Raw genomic sequence first — 17,060 nt, 5'->3', positions numbered from 1 at the left:
GTGTGGGTGACAGATCTGAGCTCTGCAACCACATTTGGGATGTGCTGCTGCAACACAGGGAGCTATTTCTCCTTGGAAAGCAAATCCTGTGCAGCAAAGTCCCATCCTACATCCAGGGCTCCCCCAGAACACAAGAGGAGCCTGAAGGAGGAGGTGTCACTTTGGCTGAGCAGCAGGAGAGCAGCAGCCAGCACTCCCAGCCCCTCCAGCACAGAACTTCCACACAGACACCCAGCTCTGCAGCTCTTTCAAAGAGTTTATTAGAAGTAAATATTTACATCTATTGCAAATGATTAATAGGCAACACGGGACTGAGAGCTCCCCTTGGGTAGGGAAGGACAGCACTGGCCAACCACTCACCTCCCCAGCTGCAGCTGGGTGGAAGCCCTTCCTCTCCCCACAGCAAGCTCCTCCTCTGCCCAAGGTAAGAGATTCCTGCTCCCCTGACACTGGCTCTGGCTAGGCTGAAGGATGGGTGGGAAAAGGGCTGCAACAGAAGGGAGGAAACTGCTCCTACTGGTGGGGCAAAGAGAACCCTCCATGCCTTTGGGGTGGGGACAGACAGCGCTGTCCCAAAGGAAAGGTCAAAGACAGACCATGCTGGGTTCCTGCCTCACCCTACAAGGGCAGGAGGGCACAAAACTGAGCACCTTTTTGCTGTCCTGTCTCCCCCAGGAGCCTGACCAGCACGAAGGGGAGGATTAGAAGAGGATTTAGAGGATCACTGCCAGTGCATAGCACTCATGGCATTCCTCACCCCTTACATCATCATGGGATGCTGGGGCAGGAACCAGCAGCCCTAGCCCGCTGCTCCAGAAGCCAAAATCCCCATGGAAGCATCTAGTTCTGGCCTCCTTAGAGAGCCACATTCCCACCCCAATCTGCCCCTCTGCAGCAGCCCATTCCTACAGGAACTGGCAGAGCAGATGGGGCTTGTGCCTTGGCTGGCTTCCATCCCAGTCCTTGCCCTGGAGCCAGCATGGCAGCAGAAGGGCTCTGGAGAACCTCTCCTCCTTCCATGCAGGCTCTAGCTCAGCTGGCAGAACCTGAAGTTCACAGAGCACCTCCTCTGGGCTTTGAGCACTGACCATGTCAGGAGATGTGGTCTGAAGGCAGCAGCTCCCAGGCCCAGCTCCTGCCATCCCAGTGGGGCTGTGCAGTGGTTCAGGAGAGGAAGGGAAGGGGAAGTGCAGGTGGCAGTAGCTAAACTGTTGTGTTTTGTCAAGGGGCACCTCTTACCCCTAAACTGAAGGGGGGAAGGTACTTGTGGTCCCTATTACTGTGGAGGGCAGCTCACAGTCCCCCAGGGATCAGGCACACACGGTAAGGAAAGCTCCAGGCCTCTCTGCAGGGGTGACAGTGACCTACAACGCCCAATATCTCTCCCAGCAGCAGCGGAGGTTTCTCAGTTATGGCTTTTTTTTTCTTTTTCAAGATACAGAAAGAGGTTAAAGACTCAACAAGTACACCTCCCCCTGCATCCTCTGCTCAGAAACATCTGACTGCCTCCTCCAAAAGCCACGCTGCTGGCTTCCAGCTCCAGCACAGCACTGCAGGACAGCCTCAGCTGCCAGGCCGGGGTCACTACGCCAGGAGCCGGATGATGCCATTGTCCGAGCCCAGCAGGAGGTGGCACTTTGTGGGCAGCACTGCCAGGCTGGTCAATGTACCCCGAAAGTTCTCTGAGCTCAGCTTGGTCGTGCTGGTGGGCAGGGCTGAGGACTCCAGCATGGAGTAGACCCCGATCTTGTTGGCCACAGTGCCGGTGACCACTTCGTTACCGTAGAGGTCGAACGCGTGGATGGGCTCGGAGGCAGATTTGTAGTGGTGCAAAGGTTTCTGCTCCAGCTCCTTCCAGACAGTCAGGGAATGATCTGAAGAGGAGCTGATCAGCACGTTGCCCTCTGCAGCCTGCAGGAGAGGAAAGGCCAGTGAACCCACATTTCTGTGAAAACTCACAATCCGATGCTGCACATGGGAGCAGCAGGTGGCTGCCAGTGATCCAATGGTCACAGTGCAATCCCTCAGGACAGTCCAAGCCATTTCCAAGCAGCTGATGGTAATGAGCATGTTACCAGGGCCTTGGGTGGACCCTGCAAGCTAAAGGATGCTCTGGTAGCTGGAAATCTCCTCCAAGAGATGGGCTGGGCCTCTTCCCAACAGCACCCTGACACCCAACACAACTCATTCATCATCTGTTACTACTGCAGTGGGTACAGGGATTACCATGCAGTCTCCCTCTCCACTAAATCACCTGCCAAACTATTTTCCTTCTCAGGAGAAGGAACCGGGAGCCTCTCTCATGGCTGAAAATACTGCTGTGGATAGGAGAAGCCTGGAGCTGCTTATTAGCAGAGCTAGTGAGAGAGTAAACAACCAACACTGCTGAACTTTGTTTAACCCACGTTTGGGTCGAGGACACTGGAGACCCAGCACTGCTCCCTGGGGTGGGTAAATATAGACAAGAGTTATTCATTAGAGCAACACTCTCCCAGGGAAGCTGAGAGCCCCGTGGAGAAAGCAACACATTTGTTCCTTCACGGGAGCCACGGCTCCTCCCTGCCCCTGCTGCAGACCTGCCTGGCAGGGACTGAAACCCAGGAGGGCTGAACTCTGGCAGCACAAGTTGGACCAAGAACAGCTGGAAGCAGCCCTAACCACAGGGCAGGAGAGCTTGGGAAGCCTCCTAGGAACACTGCAAGGGATGGAACAAGGATGGAGCACACAAGCCCTGAAGGAAGGATTCTCCACACGGCCTCAGAGCATCAAAGAGGCCCCATGCTGATCCCAGCTGAGCCTCTCACCTTGATCTGCAGGATGTCTCCCTCATGGGCAGGCCAGCCCCGCATGATGAGCCCTGTCCTGGTGTCCAGCAGCACGATGAAGCCGGAGGAGAAGCCGGCCATGACACTGCGGCCGCTCGGGCTCACGGCCAGGCAGCGGATGAGCCCCGCGCTCACGCCACTGGCCAGGCGGAACTCGTGCTGCAAGAGAGACAGTCCAGCTGGGGGATGAAGCTCAGGGGAGCTGGCATTTAAGGGACAAGGTGGTTTCCATGAAGCCATCACAGCTGGGAGCTGGGCTTTGGGCTAGCTGTGATGCCATCATTAAGCACAGGGATGGAGGAAGGTGACTCACAGAGCGCCACATCCCTACCTGTACTCCTGGCTTCCTGTGGTCAATGAACCTCAGCACAGAGTCTGCACTGGCCACAGAGATGCTGTGATAGGGAGGTGGCATGGTGGTCACAGCTGTGATGGGGACTTTGCTGTCTAACTCATCAAAAGTCCGCAGAAGTTTGCCTGTGAAAAAATGACAGATATTATGGCAGGGTGAATGACACAGCAAATCTCCAGCTCTGTGCTGGTTTTTAACAGGAACCATCCAACCTCAGCTGAGCAGTTCACTCCAGCTCCTCGCCCTTTCCCTTCTTACCCGTGAACTGGTCCCAGATGTGCACGGTGCCATCACAGCTCACCACGTGCTGCGGTGCCTCCAGCTGGCTCACGTAGAACACAGACTTCTTGTGCTCGGCGTAGGTGAAGCGCGCTGGCACCTCGCTGGTGCCGTCCCCGTAGTTGTACAGCGGCCAAAGCCGCACCGTCTTGTCCTTGCTGCCACTCAGGAAGAAATCCTCGCTGCCCAGCGGTGCCACGCACTTGATGGCCCCGGAATGCCCCGAGAAACTCTGCAGCTTGATCTGGTGGAAGTGGAAGCGGGGGTCGTGCTGGCTCACCCCGATCTCATACTGCCAGTAGGCCAGCCAGTTCCCACAGAGCATGTGGGTGCTGCGGGGCAGGTCGTGCTTCAGGGCGTTCTCCTCGCTGGACGAGCTGGGAACGAATCCATCAGTGCCAGCACCGAGGCGCAGCAAGCCGAGACCCTCCCGCTGCGTGTCCACCGGCACCTGGATGCGGTTCCCCACCAGGACGCTCCCAAAAGTGCCAGAGTGAGTGTCCTCCTGGGGGCTGGAGAAGGGCTCAGCCCCTCGAGGGTCTTGGTCTGAGCCCACCACACTCGGTGTTTGTTCCAGGCTGATGACCTGCAGGTTCTGGGGGTTCACATTCTCCAGGTGGAGGCTGGCCAGCTTCTCAACCAGCGAGTAGTTGGGCACAACCGTTCGGATAACGTCACCTGAGGAGACAGAGACAACGTGGCTGCAAGGGAAGCAACGTCCCCAACATCAGCAGCAGCAGCAGCATCATCTCCCTCCATGCACAGGGATGTGGACACAACATCCCCCAAGTCAGCCACATCTGCTCCCAGCTGAAGTCTAGTGGGCTCCCAAGCCAAGAATCAGCCCAGGCCACGCTGTAGAAGCTGTGGGTTTCCCCCAGCAGCCCTGTGAGCTGTGATTGCCCTGGAGTTCAGGCCTAGCACACACACCCAGAGCACAGAGCTCCCTCACAGATCCCTGGAGCTGGTGGCCAGGGCGTACCCAGCAAGCAGGAGAAGGGGATGTAGGTGATGTAGGCCATCTCAGGGTTGAACACCTTCTGCAACTCCACCAGCACGGATGGATCCAGGGCCAGCAGCTTCCCATCCGAAAGGGGCACCTCCATCACTGGCACCTCACAGCTGCTCAGCGACTCTGCTGTCAAACCCTAGACAAGAGAAACAAGATCAGACAAACCACAGAAACACAAAAATGTGGAATGCCCACCACATTCCCACATCTGGGGAAGTGCAGGACCTCTCCCACACCACTGACCTGGTCCTGCAGCTCCTGCAGCAGCGAGAATGCCCCAAAGAAGGTTCTCACTGTGTCACTCAGGTGCTGCTGCACCATCTCCTGCCCAATCCGCAAGCAGATCAAGGCAATGAGGCTGATTGTCTTCACACACAGTACAACACGGGCCTGGGCTCCACTGGGGAAACTGAAGAGGACATCCATGACCAGCCTATCCTCCACATACTGCTTTTTTCCATCCTCTGCCTCATGCTTCCTGCCTTTTCTGTGTTACCAGAATGCCTTCAGCAGTGTACCAGTGCAAGGAGATGCACATCAGAGCAGAAACACCCTCCAGCCCCAGAAGCATCAAGGCCCCCACCACAAAACCATTCCCAAGTCCCTGATTTTGTGCCAATCCTGCAGCACTTACCCGACAGCTGGAGAAGTGAGGAAGCCCAGCACTGGGAGCAGCACCTCCTGACTGATCTTGGGGAGGATGTCCATCAGTGTGGTGTCAGAGAGACACACCACAATCTTCTGTGTCAGTGTCACAGCAGCCAGGAGCCCGGCCTCCTTCCGACTGTTCAGCCGAACACCGCTGGAGCCACCGCCGGGTGCAACCTGTGAAAGGGACTCCTTCAGTGCCAGGGCCACCACCTCCCCAGCAGGACACAGGAAAGGTGACCCTGGGGTCACCTGAGCTCAGCCTCAAACCCAGCACGGCACTGCTGGTCACAGCTCCTGGAAGAGGGACCTGAGCACCAAATCAAAACAGCAAAACATGTCTGGCACTCAAGGGATGAGTCCAAAAACTGACAGGCACCTATCTGCACAGATGAGCCTGGAGAAAATGGGGAATGACACCTCTAAGCTCACAGATTTCCTCTGCAGAGTACAACATCCTCACAAGTGGGAAGCTCAGTAGCAAGACCAACAACCCCACACTGGCCACCCTGGACACCCCAGAACATCATTTGCCAGTACAGAGAGAGGGGAAACTCAAATACACATGATTTAAAAGCAAAAATCAGTGTCTTCATCCCACAGTCTGCAGAAGAATAATCCTTGCATGAAATATCCAAGCACAAATCATGAGCAAACCTGCTGCTGGCTTCTAGAAATCCAGCTGCTGAGAATTTCATGAGGCAGAACTGCACATCCTTTTTCTGCTGACAATGTACTGCTGCTGTTATGGCAGTGCCAAAGAGTTAATAACATCAGCAGCAACACTAAAATATTTCTTTCTAGATTGTCCTATTTCCTAACTCCTAGACAAATCAAACACCCAAGAAAAGAGAGCCAGTAACAAAACCCACAGACAATTCCCAGTTCCTGCTATATTTCTTGTACACCTGCCATCTTCCAGCTCATCACAGAGGCTCTTCCTCTCACAAAATAGCCACCCTGCCAAATCCTGCAAGAAGGATTGACTTTATCCTATTTGTGACCTGCAAGTTCCATTGCTCCAGTATCAGGTTGCCAAATGCTGTTTCACAGGGGTATTAATCCCCTCCGTGCCCCCAAGCAATGAGCTTAGGAAAGCAAAGCAGAACAGCTGGAGCTATGATTGCAACTGGGTGGAGAATGATTTTTGCTGAAAAATGGGATTTTTTCCCTTGAAAAATCTCCCCTTCAACACTGGAAAAACTGACAATGCCTTTTTGTTTTCTTTAAATGAACAGCTGTGGCCTCTTTTCCTCTATGTTTAAATTATCAGAAAGCTACTGAAGTTTTCCATTTAAACAAGAATCCATAACCAAAGTGTTTACAACCGCTAAAGAGGGAACAAAATGAAAAACAAGCCTGTTTAAAACATTCAAAACCTTTTTCTTTTTAATGAAAAATTAAGTTTTTCAACCAGCTGCATTATACATTTCCTTCTTGCTATGAACTTCAAGCTGAAAAGTTGGTGAAGCCTTGCCAGTGCTTTTTGTTCAGTTGAAAACCCGTTGGTCTCCCCCCACTTCACCCCTATCTACCCACACAGACCTCTGTGAACTCACCCCAGCAGTCTCACAGCAGCACAAACTGCTCCTCCTGCCTGTTATCACAAACCCACCCTTGTGCCAGCTCTGTCTGGGCACAAAAAAGCAGAAGAAATGTTTTTTTCTCTGCTTTCACAAGGTCTGACAGGGAAGGAGTGGTATGAACACAGCCATGAGCTTGTGAAAGGGTGAAAGTGCCTCTCCTGCCCTTCTCAGCCAACACAGCCAGGGTTGCTCAGCCCACACTGGCCCAGGCAGAGCCCAGCCAAGCTCAGTTTTTATGCAAGAGGCTCCTAGTGAGGCTGTACTTTTTTTTTTTTACACCTTCCCTCTGTGCCTGGACACAGCTCTTGCCCCAACAGAGAGGAGAAAAAGGCAATACTGACCAGGTAGCTGATGTAGGGCAGGTACTGGTAGGTGAGGACAGGCTCTCCATACAGATATGCCACGTGCACGAGGCAGGCCAGCACCGGTTTGGACACCTGATCTCCCAGCACGGGCCGCTTTTGGTAGATATTCCCTGTACTCAGGGGACTGTTCTCATCACCGCTCGGTACAAACTGCTGCCTGGTCGGGCCTGCCCAGAGAGCAACACATCATGAGCTGAAGCAGCAGCCACACCCAAGGCACCAGCAGACAGGCTGGGGGCACAGCCCACCCTGGGACCCAGGGAAGAGGCATTACCGACATAGCAGGACGTGAGCAGCCGGAGCAGGTTCCTGGCAATGAAGCGGGACGTGACGGTCGGGCCCAGCTTGGCCGAGAGCCACCTCACCATCTTACAGGCTGTGTCTGCAAAACAACAGCAGTCCCAAGGACAGTGCCCAGCATGGCACACATTAGCTATCAACCCCTGCTGCCCCAACCCTGACTCTCAGAGCCACATGCAGTCCTGGCCTCTTACCCTGGTTTCATCACTGTCTCCAAGCTGGGACCACAGACACCCCCAAATCAGGACCAGCTGTGCCCAACAGCCTGGATGCTGTTCTTACCCAGCAGTATGGTCTGCTCCTTGTCAGAGAGATCTGGCAGCTCCTCTCCCTCCCCATCCTCTGGCTCGCTGCTGTCATCAGCCAGGGTGACATCCACAGAGGCCCCAGCAGCATCCACGACCACCGTCAGCTCTGCATCGACCGCCGCGTCCTCGTGCTCCTCTTCCTCATGCTCCTCTTCCTCCTCCTCAGAGTCCTCGCTCTGCTTCAGGTCCTGGCTGCTGTCCATCGACTTCAAGCTGCTCTTGTCCTTCTGGGAGTCCCCATCTGCAGGTCTGTCCTCGCCCAGGGACACCTCGCTGGCGCTGCTCTTGTCACTCAGCCGGCCGAGGCTGAGCGATTCCTGCTCCTGGGGCTGCAGGGATTCCCCGACGTAGAGGCCGCTCTGGAAGTCCTCACCCTCGGGCAGGTAGGCCTGGTCGTGGAAGCTGACCCCAGAGGTGTAGTCCAGGAGGTCGAGCGCAGCAGAGCTGTGCTCCACATCCATCTTGATCTCCTCCCCAAACACACACGACACTGGGCTCTCCCCTCCGCTCTCATCGTCCTCGGCGGTGCCGAGGAAGGATTTGCTCTCCTCCCGTGAGCTCTCGATGCCCACGAGGATCTGCAGGATGTGGGGCAGCAGGTTCAGGAGGAAGGACTGCAGCCCCAGGCGCACGATCAGCTGGGCCACAAAGCAGTCTGTGTACAGGTAGAACCTGCCATGGCGGGAGCAGGGCGTCTCATAGGCTCCAATCAGGGGCTTCAGCAGGTATTTATTGGCATTCTTGGGCCCGAGGGATTTAGCTATGGGTTCAAAGAGGTACCACGCTGCGTAGACAGCGGTGTTTTCCTCAGACATCAGAGATAATATGAAAGGCAGAAGAATTTCCAAGCCCTCAGGAGTTATTTCGGAAAGGATTCCCTCCAGCTGCTGCCACAGCTGGAAAACAAGCTCCCGGCCTTGCCCTTCATCCTCGATCTTCTTTGCCTGATAGGTGAAAATGAACTTGTGCAGAGCTGGGAAGTAGGTGGGGAAGGGGACAATGGAGCTGAAGGGGCTGAGGAGCTGTGTGGGACAGGGTGGGGGGAGGCCCTGGGAGATGGGTTTGTATTCAAACAACTGCACTGCGCCCTTGCCCAGCCTGTTCTTCAGCAGTTTCTCCACGGGCACGCTCAGCTGCAGCAGGACGTGCAGCACGTGCTGCAGCGGGGCTGGGATCTCCTTGGGATGGTAACAGCAAAGGTTCCTCACCATCAGGAACCGCTCCAACAGGGACGCGTCGGGCTTCGAAGGACGAAGCCTCGGTGCAAATATAATCTCAGCTACCAGGATGCCCAGAGCTTGCATGTCTCTCTGGAAGAGGTCTGAGAGACCCAAGGGTGGCTCTTCCCATGGCTGCTCCATCAGCTGCATCTCACTGCTTAAGCCTTTAACCAAGAAATTGTCCAATTTCTCCAGTTCCTCCAGGGCCTGGAGCGGATTGAAGCCTTCAGGAAGCGTGATCTTCATGTCAAGCTGATCCACAGCCCCTGCCTTGCTCCGGCGGAGCGGTCGGACCCCCGAGGATTTGCCGTCGGTGGTGTAAGCAGGGAGGGTGGATGGCTGTGCTGGAGGCACAGTGGCACAGGGCTGGTCAGGGGCTCTCCCAGGAGCAGAAATGGAATCCAGAGCTTCCGTGCCTTGCTCCAAATCATCCTCACCAGCGATAGGTTTCTCCCCAGACCAGGTGGTTTCACTGGGAATAGCCTCCAGGACCAACCCGTTGACCACATCCGTCACCTGGCCTTGGACGTCCTCCAAAACCACAGTTTCCCGGATGTTCTGGAGCAGAGGCCGGGCAATGGCTGGAGCTTCAGCAGGAGTGTAGGCAGGTCCCACCATGCGCCTGGGATGGGGCTGGTCAAAGAGCTGCACGACCCCGTAGGTCGTCAGGTGCGTGTGGTTGTCAACCAAGTGGAGGCAGACGTTCTTCTCCTTGACTGCATCCTTCCCCAGCAGCTTGTAGCCAAAAGTGAGGTCAATCCAGTGGTGCAGGTCCTGGGAGACCTCCCGGCTCTCCAGCAGCATGCGATGAACTTCGATGAATTCCTCGTAGGAGCTGCACCACGACGGCACATCCAGGTCGGGCATGTCCGGGTGGATGGAGCGGAAGATGGAGGGGTCTGTGTAAAACTCTGGGATGCACTCGTCCGGTGTCCAGCTCTGCATGCGCTCCATGCTGGCTGGGTACTCGTTGGGCTCCCACTGGGACCTGACGTGGCAGCACAGCACTGCCTTGGGTGTCCTGCGGGCCGTGTACACGTAGTAGGTGATATCCGAGAGCACGTCCGAGATGTGATGGGGGACGTGGAGCTGCTCCCCACTCGAACCCCCTGCAACAAACGCCTGCTTGGTCATCTCATAGGTGAAGTCCAGCTGCTTGTCCCCCTTGTTGAGACGGAATTTGGATTTCCTTAGGTCCCTGAACTTGCCATTTTTGGTAGTGAAGTCCACCACCCACGGAAGAACCGGGTGGTAATTGGGGTCTCCCATTCTCCTCCCAGCCAAGCTGTTCAGATGCATAAGGTAGTCAAAGTTGCTGACCTGCCCGTGCACCCACTGCAACACCAGGTCTCGGAGGTCCTTCTGGCAGGCACTGCATGTCACCTCCTGCCTTTGCATGCGGCTTTGCTCACTCTCTCGTTCCAGACCACCCTCCAGATTCTCTTCATCCTGCCCCGGTCCCTCGTACCCTCTGAAGTTCACACGCAGCCGGCTGCACAGCTTCTCATCCACAGCCACGTCCCGAAGAGAGAAATCTCCACAAGCCAGACCCGCCTGGTGACAAGCCTTCATGGCCTGCAGCACGTGGAAGAGAAGGAAGAGGATTTTGGCGTGGCTGTTGGTGAGCTTGGCCGGGCTGAAGGTCACAATGTCGTGCAGGCAGTACTGCACGTAGGGGTAGATGATGTACAGCATGTCGGCCGACTCCAGCAGCGCCTCAGCCTGCAGCACGTTGGGGCACAAAGGAGCCCCTTTAGCCACGCTCTCCTTGGCAGGGGACGTGCCAGGCACGTTCCTGCCCACCTGGAGGACGGGGCAGCCGTAGGCTCTGTGCAGGGCAGCCCTGAGCGCGTCCAGCGCCGGCACCGTGGGCGGCGCGTCCGGGCGCCGGTAGGGCCGCGCGTACAGCCCGTGAGCCCGGCCCCACAGGTTGTGGTAGTTCTGGGTGGCCACGCTCTGCATGAAGCCGTGCAGGCTGTCCACGTTGCCGCCGCAGCGCTGCTCAGGGGGCTGCGCCCGCAGCGGGTACCCCAGCCGGGCCTTGCGCAGCCCGTGGATCTCCACCCGTGTCCAGCCCGCCGGGAGTTTCTGCACCGAGTGCTGCAGGAACGTCCTGACCTCCACCTCGCTCAGCCCCTCGGGCCGCGGGCAGGCCGCTGGCAGCACTCGGCGCTCCTTGAGGCTCTGCAGCCATTTCGCCGGCACGAAGGCGGTGACGTGGGTCCTCTCGGGGGCCAGCTGCCGGCGGTCGATGCTCAGATCCTTCTCCACACTCTGCAGGAAGCCTTCCATGCTGGATTCTGCTGGGAGAGAGGTGGCTCAGACAGGCTGGGAGCGAGCAGAGTGGCGCAGAACCACCCTGCCCTCCCCAGCGAGAAGCAAGTCTCACTTCCCCATTGGCACCCGGGTTAAAAAAAAGCTGTTCTGAGGAGCTTGGTTGCTGTGCCTGCATGTGGGGGGGGCTGAAAAGGGACCAGCCCTGGCTGTGAGGGACAAGATGGGATCTGTGCAGCCAGGGAGGGTAACGTGGCGGGGCTTCCACAGCTCCTGGCAGGGGGACACGATGGGGACTTGCACACCCCTTGGGGAAGGGACATGACAGGACCTCTGCAGGTCTAGGGTAGGTGGGGGTACACACAATGGAACATCCACAGCCAGGGAGCGGGATGTGATGGCACCTCTTGAGTCCCAGGCTTGAGGGACACAGCGGCACATTCACAGCCCCAAGAACAGAAAAGGAACACGATGGCATGTGGAGGGGAACATCTGCAGCCCCACGAATGGTGATGGGGACACAGCGGTACCTCCACAGCTGGAGGGGGTACACGATGGTATCTCTGCAGCACAACCCCCGCTCTGGGCGCACAAAGGGATCTCTGCAGTCCCGGAGCCCCGGAGAGGGCCCACGGGGGCGACACAGATGATGCTCACAGCAAGGAGCACGGACCCAGCACCGAGCCACGGCCAGGCGGCCCCGGCCGCTCAGGGCCCTCGCTACCGGCGGGGGGACGAGAGAGCCGGACTGAGCCCCGCGGCCCCGAGGGCCGGTCCGGGGAACCCTCATCCCACCGTGGGGTCCCTCACCGCCCCGGCGGCCCCGCGTTACCTGGCGGCGGCGTCTCAGCCGCGGCGGGCGGCGCCGGGGGCGGCCCCGGCCATGTTGGTCAGGTGACGGCGGTCACATGCGGCCGCCGCGCCGCCATGTGCGCGGGGGGGGCCGGGCCGCGCTCCCCGCCGGGCCCCCGCGGGGCCGGGCCCAGGCTCCCTCCAGCGGCCGCGGGGCGGGGGGGCCGCGGCGGGTGCGCAAGGCCAGGCCGCGGGACCGGGGCTGGGCATGGGCAGCGGCGGGGCGGGCCGCGGCCGCGGGGCGTGACGTCACCGTGGCGTCAGAGGCGCCCCGGGCTGTCAGCCGGAGCCGGGCGAGCCGCGCTGACGAGGCAGCCGGTCTTAAAGGGGTCCCCACCCGCCGCGGGCGGACCCCGCCGGCGGCAGGTGAGTGCCCGGGGGAGCCGCAGAGGGGCGGCGGGGCCAGTGCAGCCCCGCCGCCCTGGGACCCTGCTGTCCTCTGCCCCGCAAGGCACCGCACGCTACGGGAGCTGCCCGGCCCTGGTGCCCGTAACCTAAGACGGGTCCTCCTGCCGCTGCCCGGGCGGTGCCGGGCCTCCGGGACCAGCGGGTGCGGCGGTACCCACGGTGCACTCGGTCACAGCAGCCCCGGACAACTGGACCGCACGCGGCCCCTTTAAGGGCACCGGGAGCTCCTGCCGGGCAGCGCCGCATGGCGCGGCGGCGCGTGGGAGTCACGTGGGTGGGACGTGGCGGCTGCCGATTGGCCCCCCAGCCCTGGCCAGCCGCAATCAGCTGTTACTGGGACGAAGGGCAGGAAAGGGCCTTAAAGGGGCACCGTAACTCAGATCCTCGCCCCGCGGGGCGGCAGCGGCAGCGCTGGCAGTGCCGACGGGGCAGCGGGTGAGCGCTTCTGGTCGGGCCGGACAGGTCCGCTGCTGCCCTGCGCTCTTCCTCGCCGGCAGCCGCGGCGGGCGCGGCCCCTTTAAAGAAGTTGTCCAGTCATCGCGCGGCGCTGCCAAGTCATCGGGGTCAGCCGAGTTCTCGCGGCCACGCCCCCCGCGCCCGCCCATTGGTGCGCGCGGCGAGTGCTCACTTCTGATTGGTCGAAGACTTAGAGCAACTTCTCGGAATCGGGGCTGTGTCACCAGCCCCGGCATAGGGAGGCGCCGCCCGAGGGAGGTCGGGGGCGGCCGGACCGTGCCCACGGCAGTGCCGCGCCCCATCTGGGGCCCGCGGAAGGGTCGAGCCCCTTCGAAGCCGCCCTGCCCCCGCCGCCCCTTCACCCGCTTGAAAATGCCAACTCACAGCACGCGGGGCATGCCGGGAGCGCCGTGCCGCACTACAACTCCCGGCATGCCCCGCGGCGGGGTGGCCCCGTCCGTTCCCAAGGCGACCGCCGCCCGGCCGGGAGGGAGGCAAACGCTCTCCCGGCGGGGTGGGCGAGGCAGAGCGCTCTCCTCGCCTTCCCATTGGCTGAGCAGCGGGTCGCGCCGGGCCGCCATTGGCGGGAGCGGGCGGCAATCGCGGCGCGGGGCGGGCGCGGTGCGCGCCGGCGGTGCCGGCCGGCGATTGGCCCGGGGGCGTGGCCGGGGGGCGTGGCCGGGGGGCGGCTGCGTCATGACTCCGCCAGCTGATCCGGGACGGAGCCGGCGCTCGGCGGGGGGAGGCGGCGGCGGCGGCACCGGGCACGGCCGGGGCGGACACCGGCGGGGCGGCGGCACCGGCGCTGGGCCAGGCTTGGTCTAGCCGAGCCGCGCAGGTGGGTCCACCGGTACCGCGCTGGGGCGGGCGATAGGGGTGGCCGAGCCCCGCGCGGTGCCCTCCGTGCTCCGGGGATTGAGGGGCCCCACCGTGCCCCGCTAGGGAAGGTCACCTTTCCCCGGGACAGGGCGGCCATGGGGGTGCGGGGCGGCGCGTCCTTCGCCGGGCTCCGCGGCGCCGCCTGGGCCGGGCGGCCTCGCCCTCGGTGTCGGTGGGGCGGGGAGGGGGGGTTGGGGCAGGGCCCGTGCGCGGCTCCAGCGCCGGGGGTTCCCGGTGGGGCGGGCGGGGCTGCGGCCCGGGCCTCCCCGCGACGAGCGGTGGCCGCCCCGGGGGTGACCTTCACTCCGGGACCGGACTGGCTAGACTTTGACCCGCGGCCGCTCCCCGCCGTGGGCACGGAGCGGAGCATCCCGGGCAGCGGAGGGCCGGGAGGGCGGCGGGGTGTCCCGGAGGGAGCGGCTGTGCCGTGGAGCGCCGTGGGGGGAGCTGCCTCCGTTACGGGGGAGGGGGGAGTTGGTTTTACCGAGAGGAGACACACTGGGGGAGGGGGGGGTGACCCGCTTATACCGGGAGAGGGGCACCAGCTGGGGGAACAGCGTTTTTTTATTAGTGGGGTGAGCTCCCCCCGGGGCCCTTCCCAGAGCGCTGGGGTCTGTCGGTGCTGAGAAGGGCAGGGTGGCAACCCTGTTACCGACAGGCCCCCCCACTCCAACCCCCATCGGCCCCCGGTGCTGGCGGGGCCCGCGGTGCCGGCGGCTCCAGCGGCGGGTGCTGATTCACGGGCCGGCGGGGGTGGAGCAGGGCCGGGACCAGCTCGCTGGAATCCGGACCAGATGTACCCGGCACGCCAGGAATGCTCGGCATCCCCGCCGGGCCCCGCCGCCGCCGCTGCGCCCCGGCCACCGGCCCCGCACCGAAAGCCCCGCAGCCGTCGCCGCAGCAGCCGCCGGGGTCCGGCCTCCCCCGCTGCCCGCCCAGGCCTGGGGCCAGCCCGGGTCCCCGGTGCCTTTGGGGTGAGGCTGGTGGGAGGATGCTGTAATGGCCCACGGGGGATTTCCCATGTTTCCCGTTGCCATCTGTCCCCCACCGTGCCCGGTTTCCCGGGAGGTTCCCAGAACTCGATCCCCAGCAGCCAAAGCGCTGAGTGTTGTAGAAAAGGGATTTTTCCCGGGCCGAGGGGAAAGCAGTGGGATCCCACACGAGCCCTGGGGTTGGCGTCCTCACCATCCAGCAAAACGACTCAGAAAGGGGCTGAACTGCCCGACATTGCCCCACTGCTTGGCAGCAGCCGCCTGACACTCCCGTGTCTTCCCCGTCAGGACGCGGCTGGCTCCCGTCCAGGTGGGACCCTGCCAGCGCTGATGGATGCCCGAGGTGAGCCCTGGGAACGCCGTAACCCCTACCTGCAGTGGCCTCCCTGCTGCGGCCACCGGGCCCTGCCAGAGCAGGTTGTCTTATCTCTTATTTTCCAGCAGAAATGGCCTTGGAGTTCCCTGCCTGTCGCTTGTGGTTTAGGGCTGGCTGCAGGTGCTGGCGCTCACACACCGCTCGCTTTGGGAGCGGGGAGGGATGGGGAGAGTTGAGGTCAGAGCTGCCAGTGGATTTCCTTTGATGGGGGAATGTCCCTGGGGAGAGGACAGAGCGATAGATCAGCGTTGGGATGAGGGAGAGAAGCTGCTGTGGGTGACAGTTCAGCTCGGCACAGTTCAATCCTGGCTCTGAAATGTGTGTTCCCTTCCCAGGTGCTGCTGTGCCACCCTGCTCCTGGCTAACCAGCACCAGTTCTTCAGTGGCAAGCTTTATGTCCTTCTCCAGTAGCTAAAGCTGCCAGTTGAAGAACTGTTGAATGTAGCCACTCTCTTCTCATCACTGGGACATTGGATGCCAGCCAGAGCCCTAAGCCACCAGGATGAGCCACTCTGCAGTGTCCTGTGGTTGGAAGGCTGAGGATGAGTTCAACCAGGATGAAGAAAGTCTCCTCGAAGCCTCCAGACAGAGCCTTGGCTGGAGGATTGCCAATCAGCCGTACCAGCAGGGTTGTCAAACTGTGTCCCTCCCTCAGTGGGGTGGCACTGAGCTGGGAGGTGACTAGAGGAGACTGAGAGAAGCATTAAACGTTGTTTTGCTCAACTGTTCAGTTTTAGGAAGTTTCTTGCCTGTGGGTTGCCTAGATCAGGTGGGAAAACGGTGGGGACTGCGGACCCTAAGGGGGCCAGAGCACCAGAGCTGTGTCCCCAACTGAAGCCACTCTGGGGTCTGATCCTTCAGGTGCCTTGGGTTTGTCCTGAGCCAAAGGCTGGGCGTAGCCCACAGGTCTGACCTGCTGCTGAGCTCAGGAGCTGGATTAATCCTGCAACATGGCAGGCAGTGGGATGGAGCCTGGGGAGAGGGCTGGCTCCACACCCACGCTGCCCTGCCGCGGGTCGGGCCGGGTGCGGTGGGGCCGGGCCGCTGGGCCAGCGTGAGTGACTCAGGGCCGAGTCACGCACAGCTCTGGACGGCTGTTCCCGGAACCTCTGTCCCTGGGAGGCCACACGGCCCTGACTGCACAGCAGTGCCAGGATTCCAGGTATTTTGGAGCTAGCAGCACTCAGAGGGGTCCATGGTGAACTTTATTGGGCTCTTCCGCTGTCCAGGCTCTGGCTCGTTGGTGAACAGAAGCAGAAGGCTGCCCTGGAAGGAGCTTGGAAGCTGCTCTTTGGGGCTGGAGAAGCCCCTGCCTTGCACTGAGTGAGAGGGGAGCTCCATGGGCCCAGCAAGGGCTCCGGGGAGCCTCTGCTCCCCCAGGCTTTCCCACAGGACTGCTGGGACCACCAGCTCCCAAGCTGCCCTGGTGAATGGGACTCAGGGGAGTGTCCAGGCATTGCTGCTCAGGGCCTGCCAGAAAGAGCACAGCTCATCCCAGCTCCGAGGGCGGGCAGGGAGGAACAGCCCTGTGCTGAAATGTCTGCACAATCTCAACTTAATCTGCCTGCCCAGGCTCCAGCTGCCCAAGGCAGGGCTGCTCCCAAACTTTGGCACCCAGCAAAGCACAGAAAGTGGCCTGGTGTCTATTAAGTGGTAGAAGTAGAATGAGTTTCTTGTCCTGAGGTCTTTCCTTCTTACATAAAGCTGCTGTGCTTGGTGTGTTCTTGCTGATGGTTACAAGAAGCTGAGATTCTTTGGGGTAGTTGTTGTCCAGAGGGACTGGGACTGCTGAACACCCTTGGATCAGTTCCTCCACCTTGAGGCAGAGCCTGTCTCTTCCACCACAGCTGCCCTGCTGCAAGTCCATGCAAAACAGCTGGCACTTGCTCAGTGCCCAACACATCCTGGAGTGCAATGAGGGGCAGAAA

General features: G+C 60.5%; 1 protein-coding gene and 1 long non-coding RNA gene across 4 annotated transcripts; one reads left to right on the top strand and one right to left on the bottom strand.

The window, feature by feature from the left end:
- Nucleotides 1-238: 238 nt before the first annotated feature.
- Nucleotides 239-13,535, bottom strand: WDR81 (WD repeat domain 81). Of its 3 annotated transcripts, none has more exons than XM_086859597.1 (11): nucleotides 13,058-13,535; nucleotides 7,650-11,195; nucleotides 7,342-7,449; nucleotides 7,044-7,234; nucleotides 5,103-5,293; nucleotides 4,712-4,877; nucleotides 4,439-4,604; nucleotides 3,436-4,134; nucleotides 3,157-3,302; nucleotides 2,805-2,984; nucleotides 239-1,911 (listed from the first exon to the last, which is right to left on the bottom strand). In XM_086859597.1, exons 1-11 carry the CDS (start codon nucleotides 13,185-13,187, stop codon nucleotides 1,585-1,587), a joined length of 5,850 nt encoding a protein of 1,949 aa, XP_086715723.1. In that variant the 5' UTR covers nucleotides 13,188-13,535; the 3' UTR covers nucleotides 239-1,584. The 3 variants fall into 3 exon arrangements, with proteins under 3 accessions (XP_086715723.1, XP_086715725.1, XP_086715724.1); XM_086859599.1 differs by having other exon boundaries at nucleotides 13,270-13,307; XM_086859598.1 differs by lacking the exon at nucleotides 13,058-13,535 and adding an exon at nucleotides 12,002-12,139.
- Nucleotides 13,536-13,599: 64 nt separating this feature from the next.
- On the top strand, nucleotides 13,600-15,855 carry LOC111922544 (uncharacterized). The gene is made up of 3 exons (XR_015278533.1): nucleotides 13,600-13,723; nucleotides 15,045-15,099; nucleotides 15,468-15,855. It is a non-coding gene; the product is annotated as an uncharacterized LOC111922544 (long non-coding RNA).
- Nucleotides 15,856-17,060: the final 1,205 nt, after the last annotated feature.

The sequence above is a fragment of the Cyanistes caeruleus genome, chromosome 21 (genome assembly GCF_971803275.1).
Source record: "Cyanistes caeruleus chromosome 21, bCyaCae1.hap1.1, whole genome shotgun sequence".
NCBI lineage: Eukaryota > Metazoa > Chordata > Aves > Passeriformes > Paridae > Cyanistes > Cyanistes caeruleus.
Note: the sequence above shows the minus strand (reverse complement) of the source record. Positions and strands in the feature narration are given on the sequence as shown.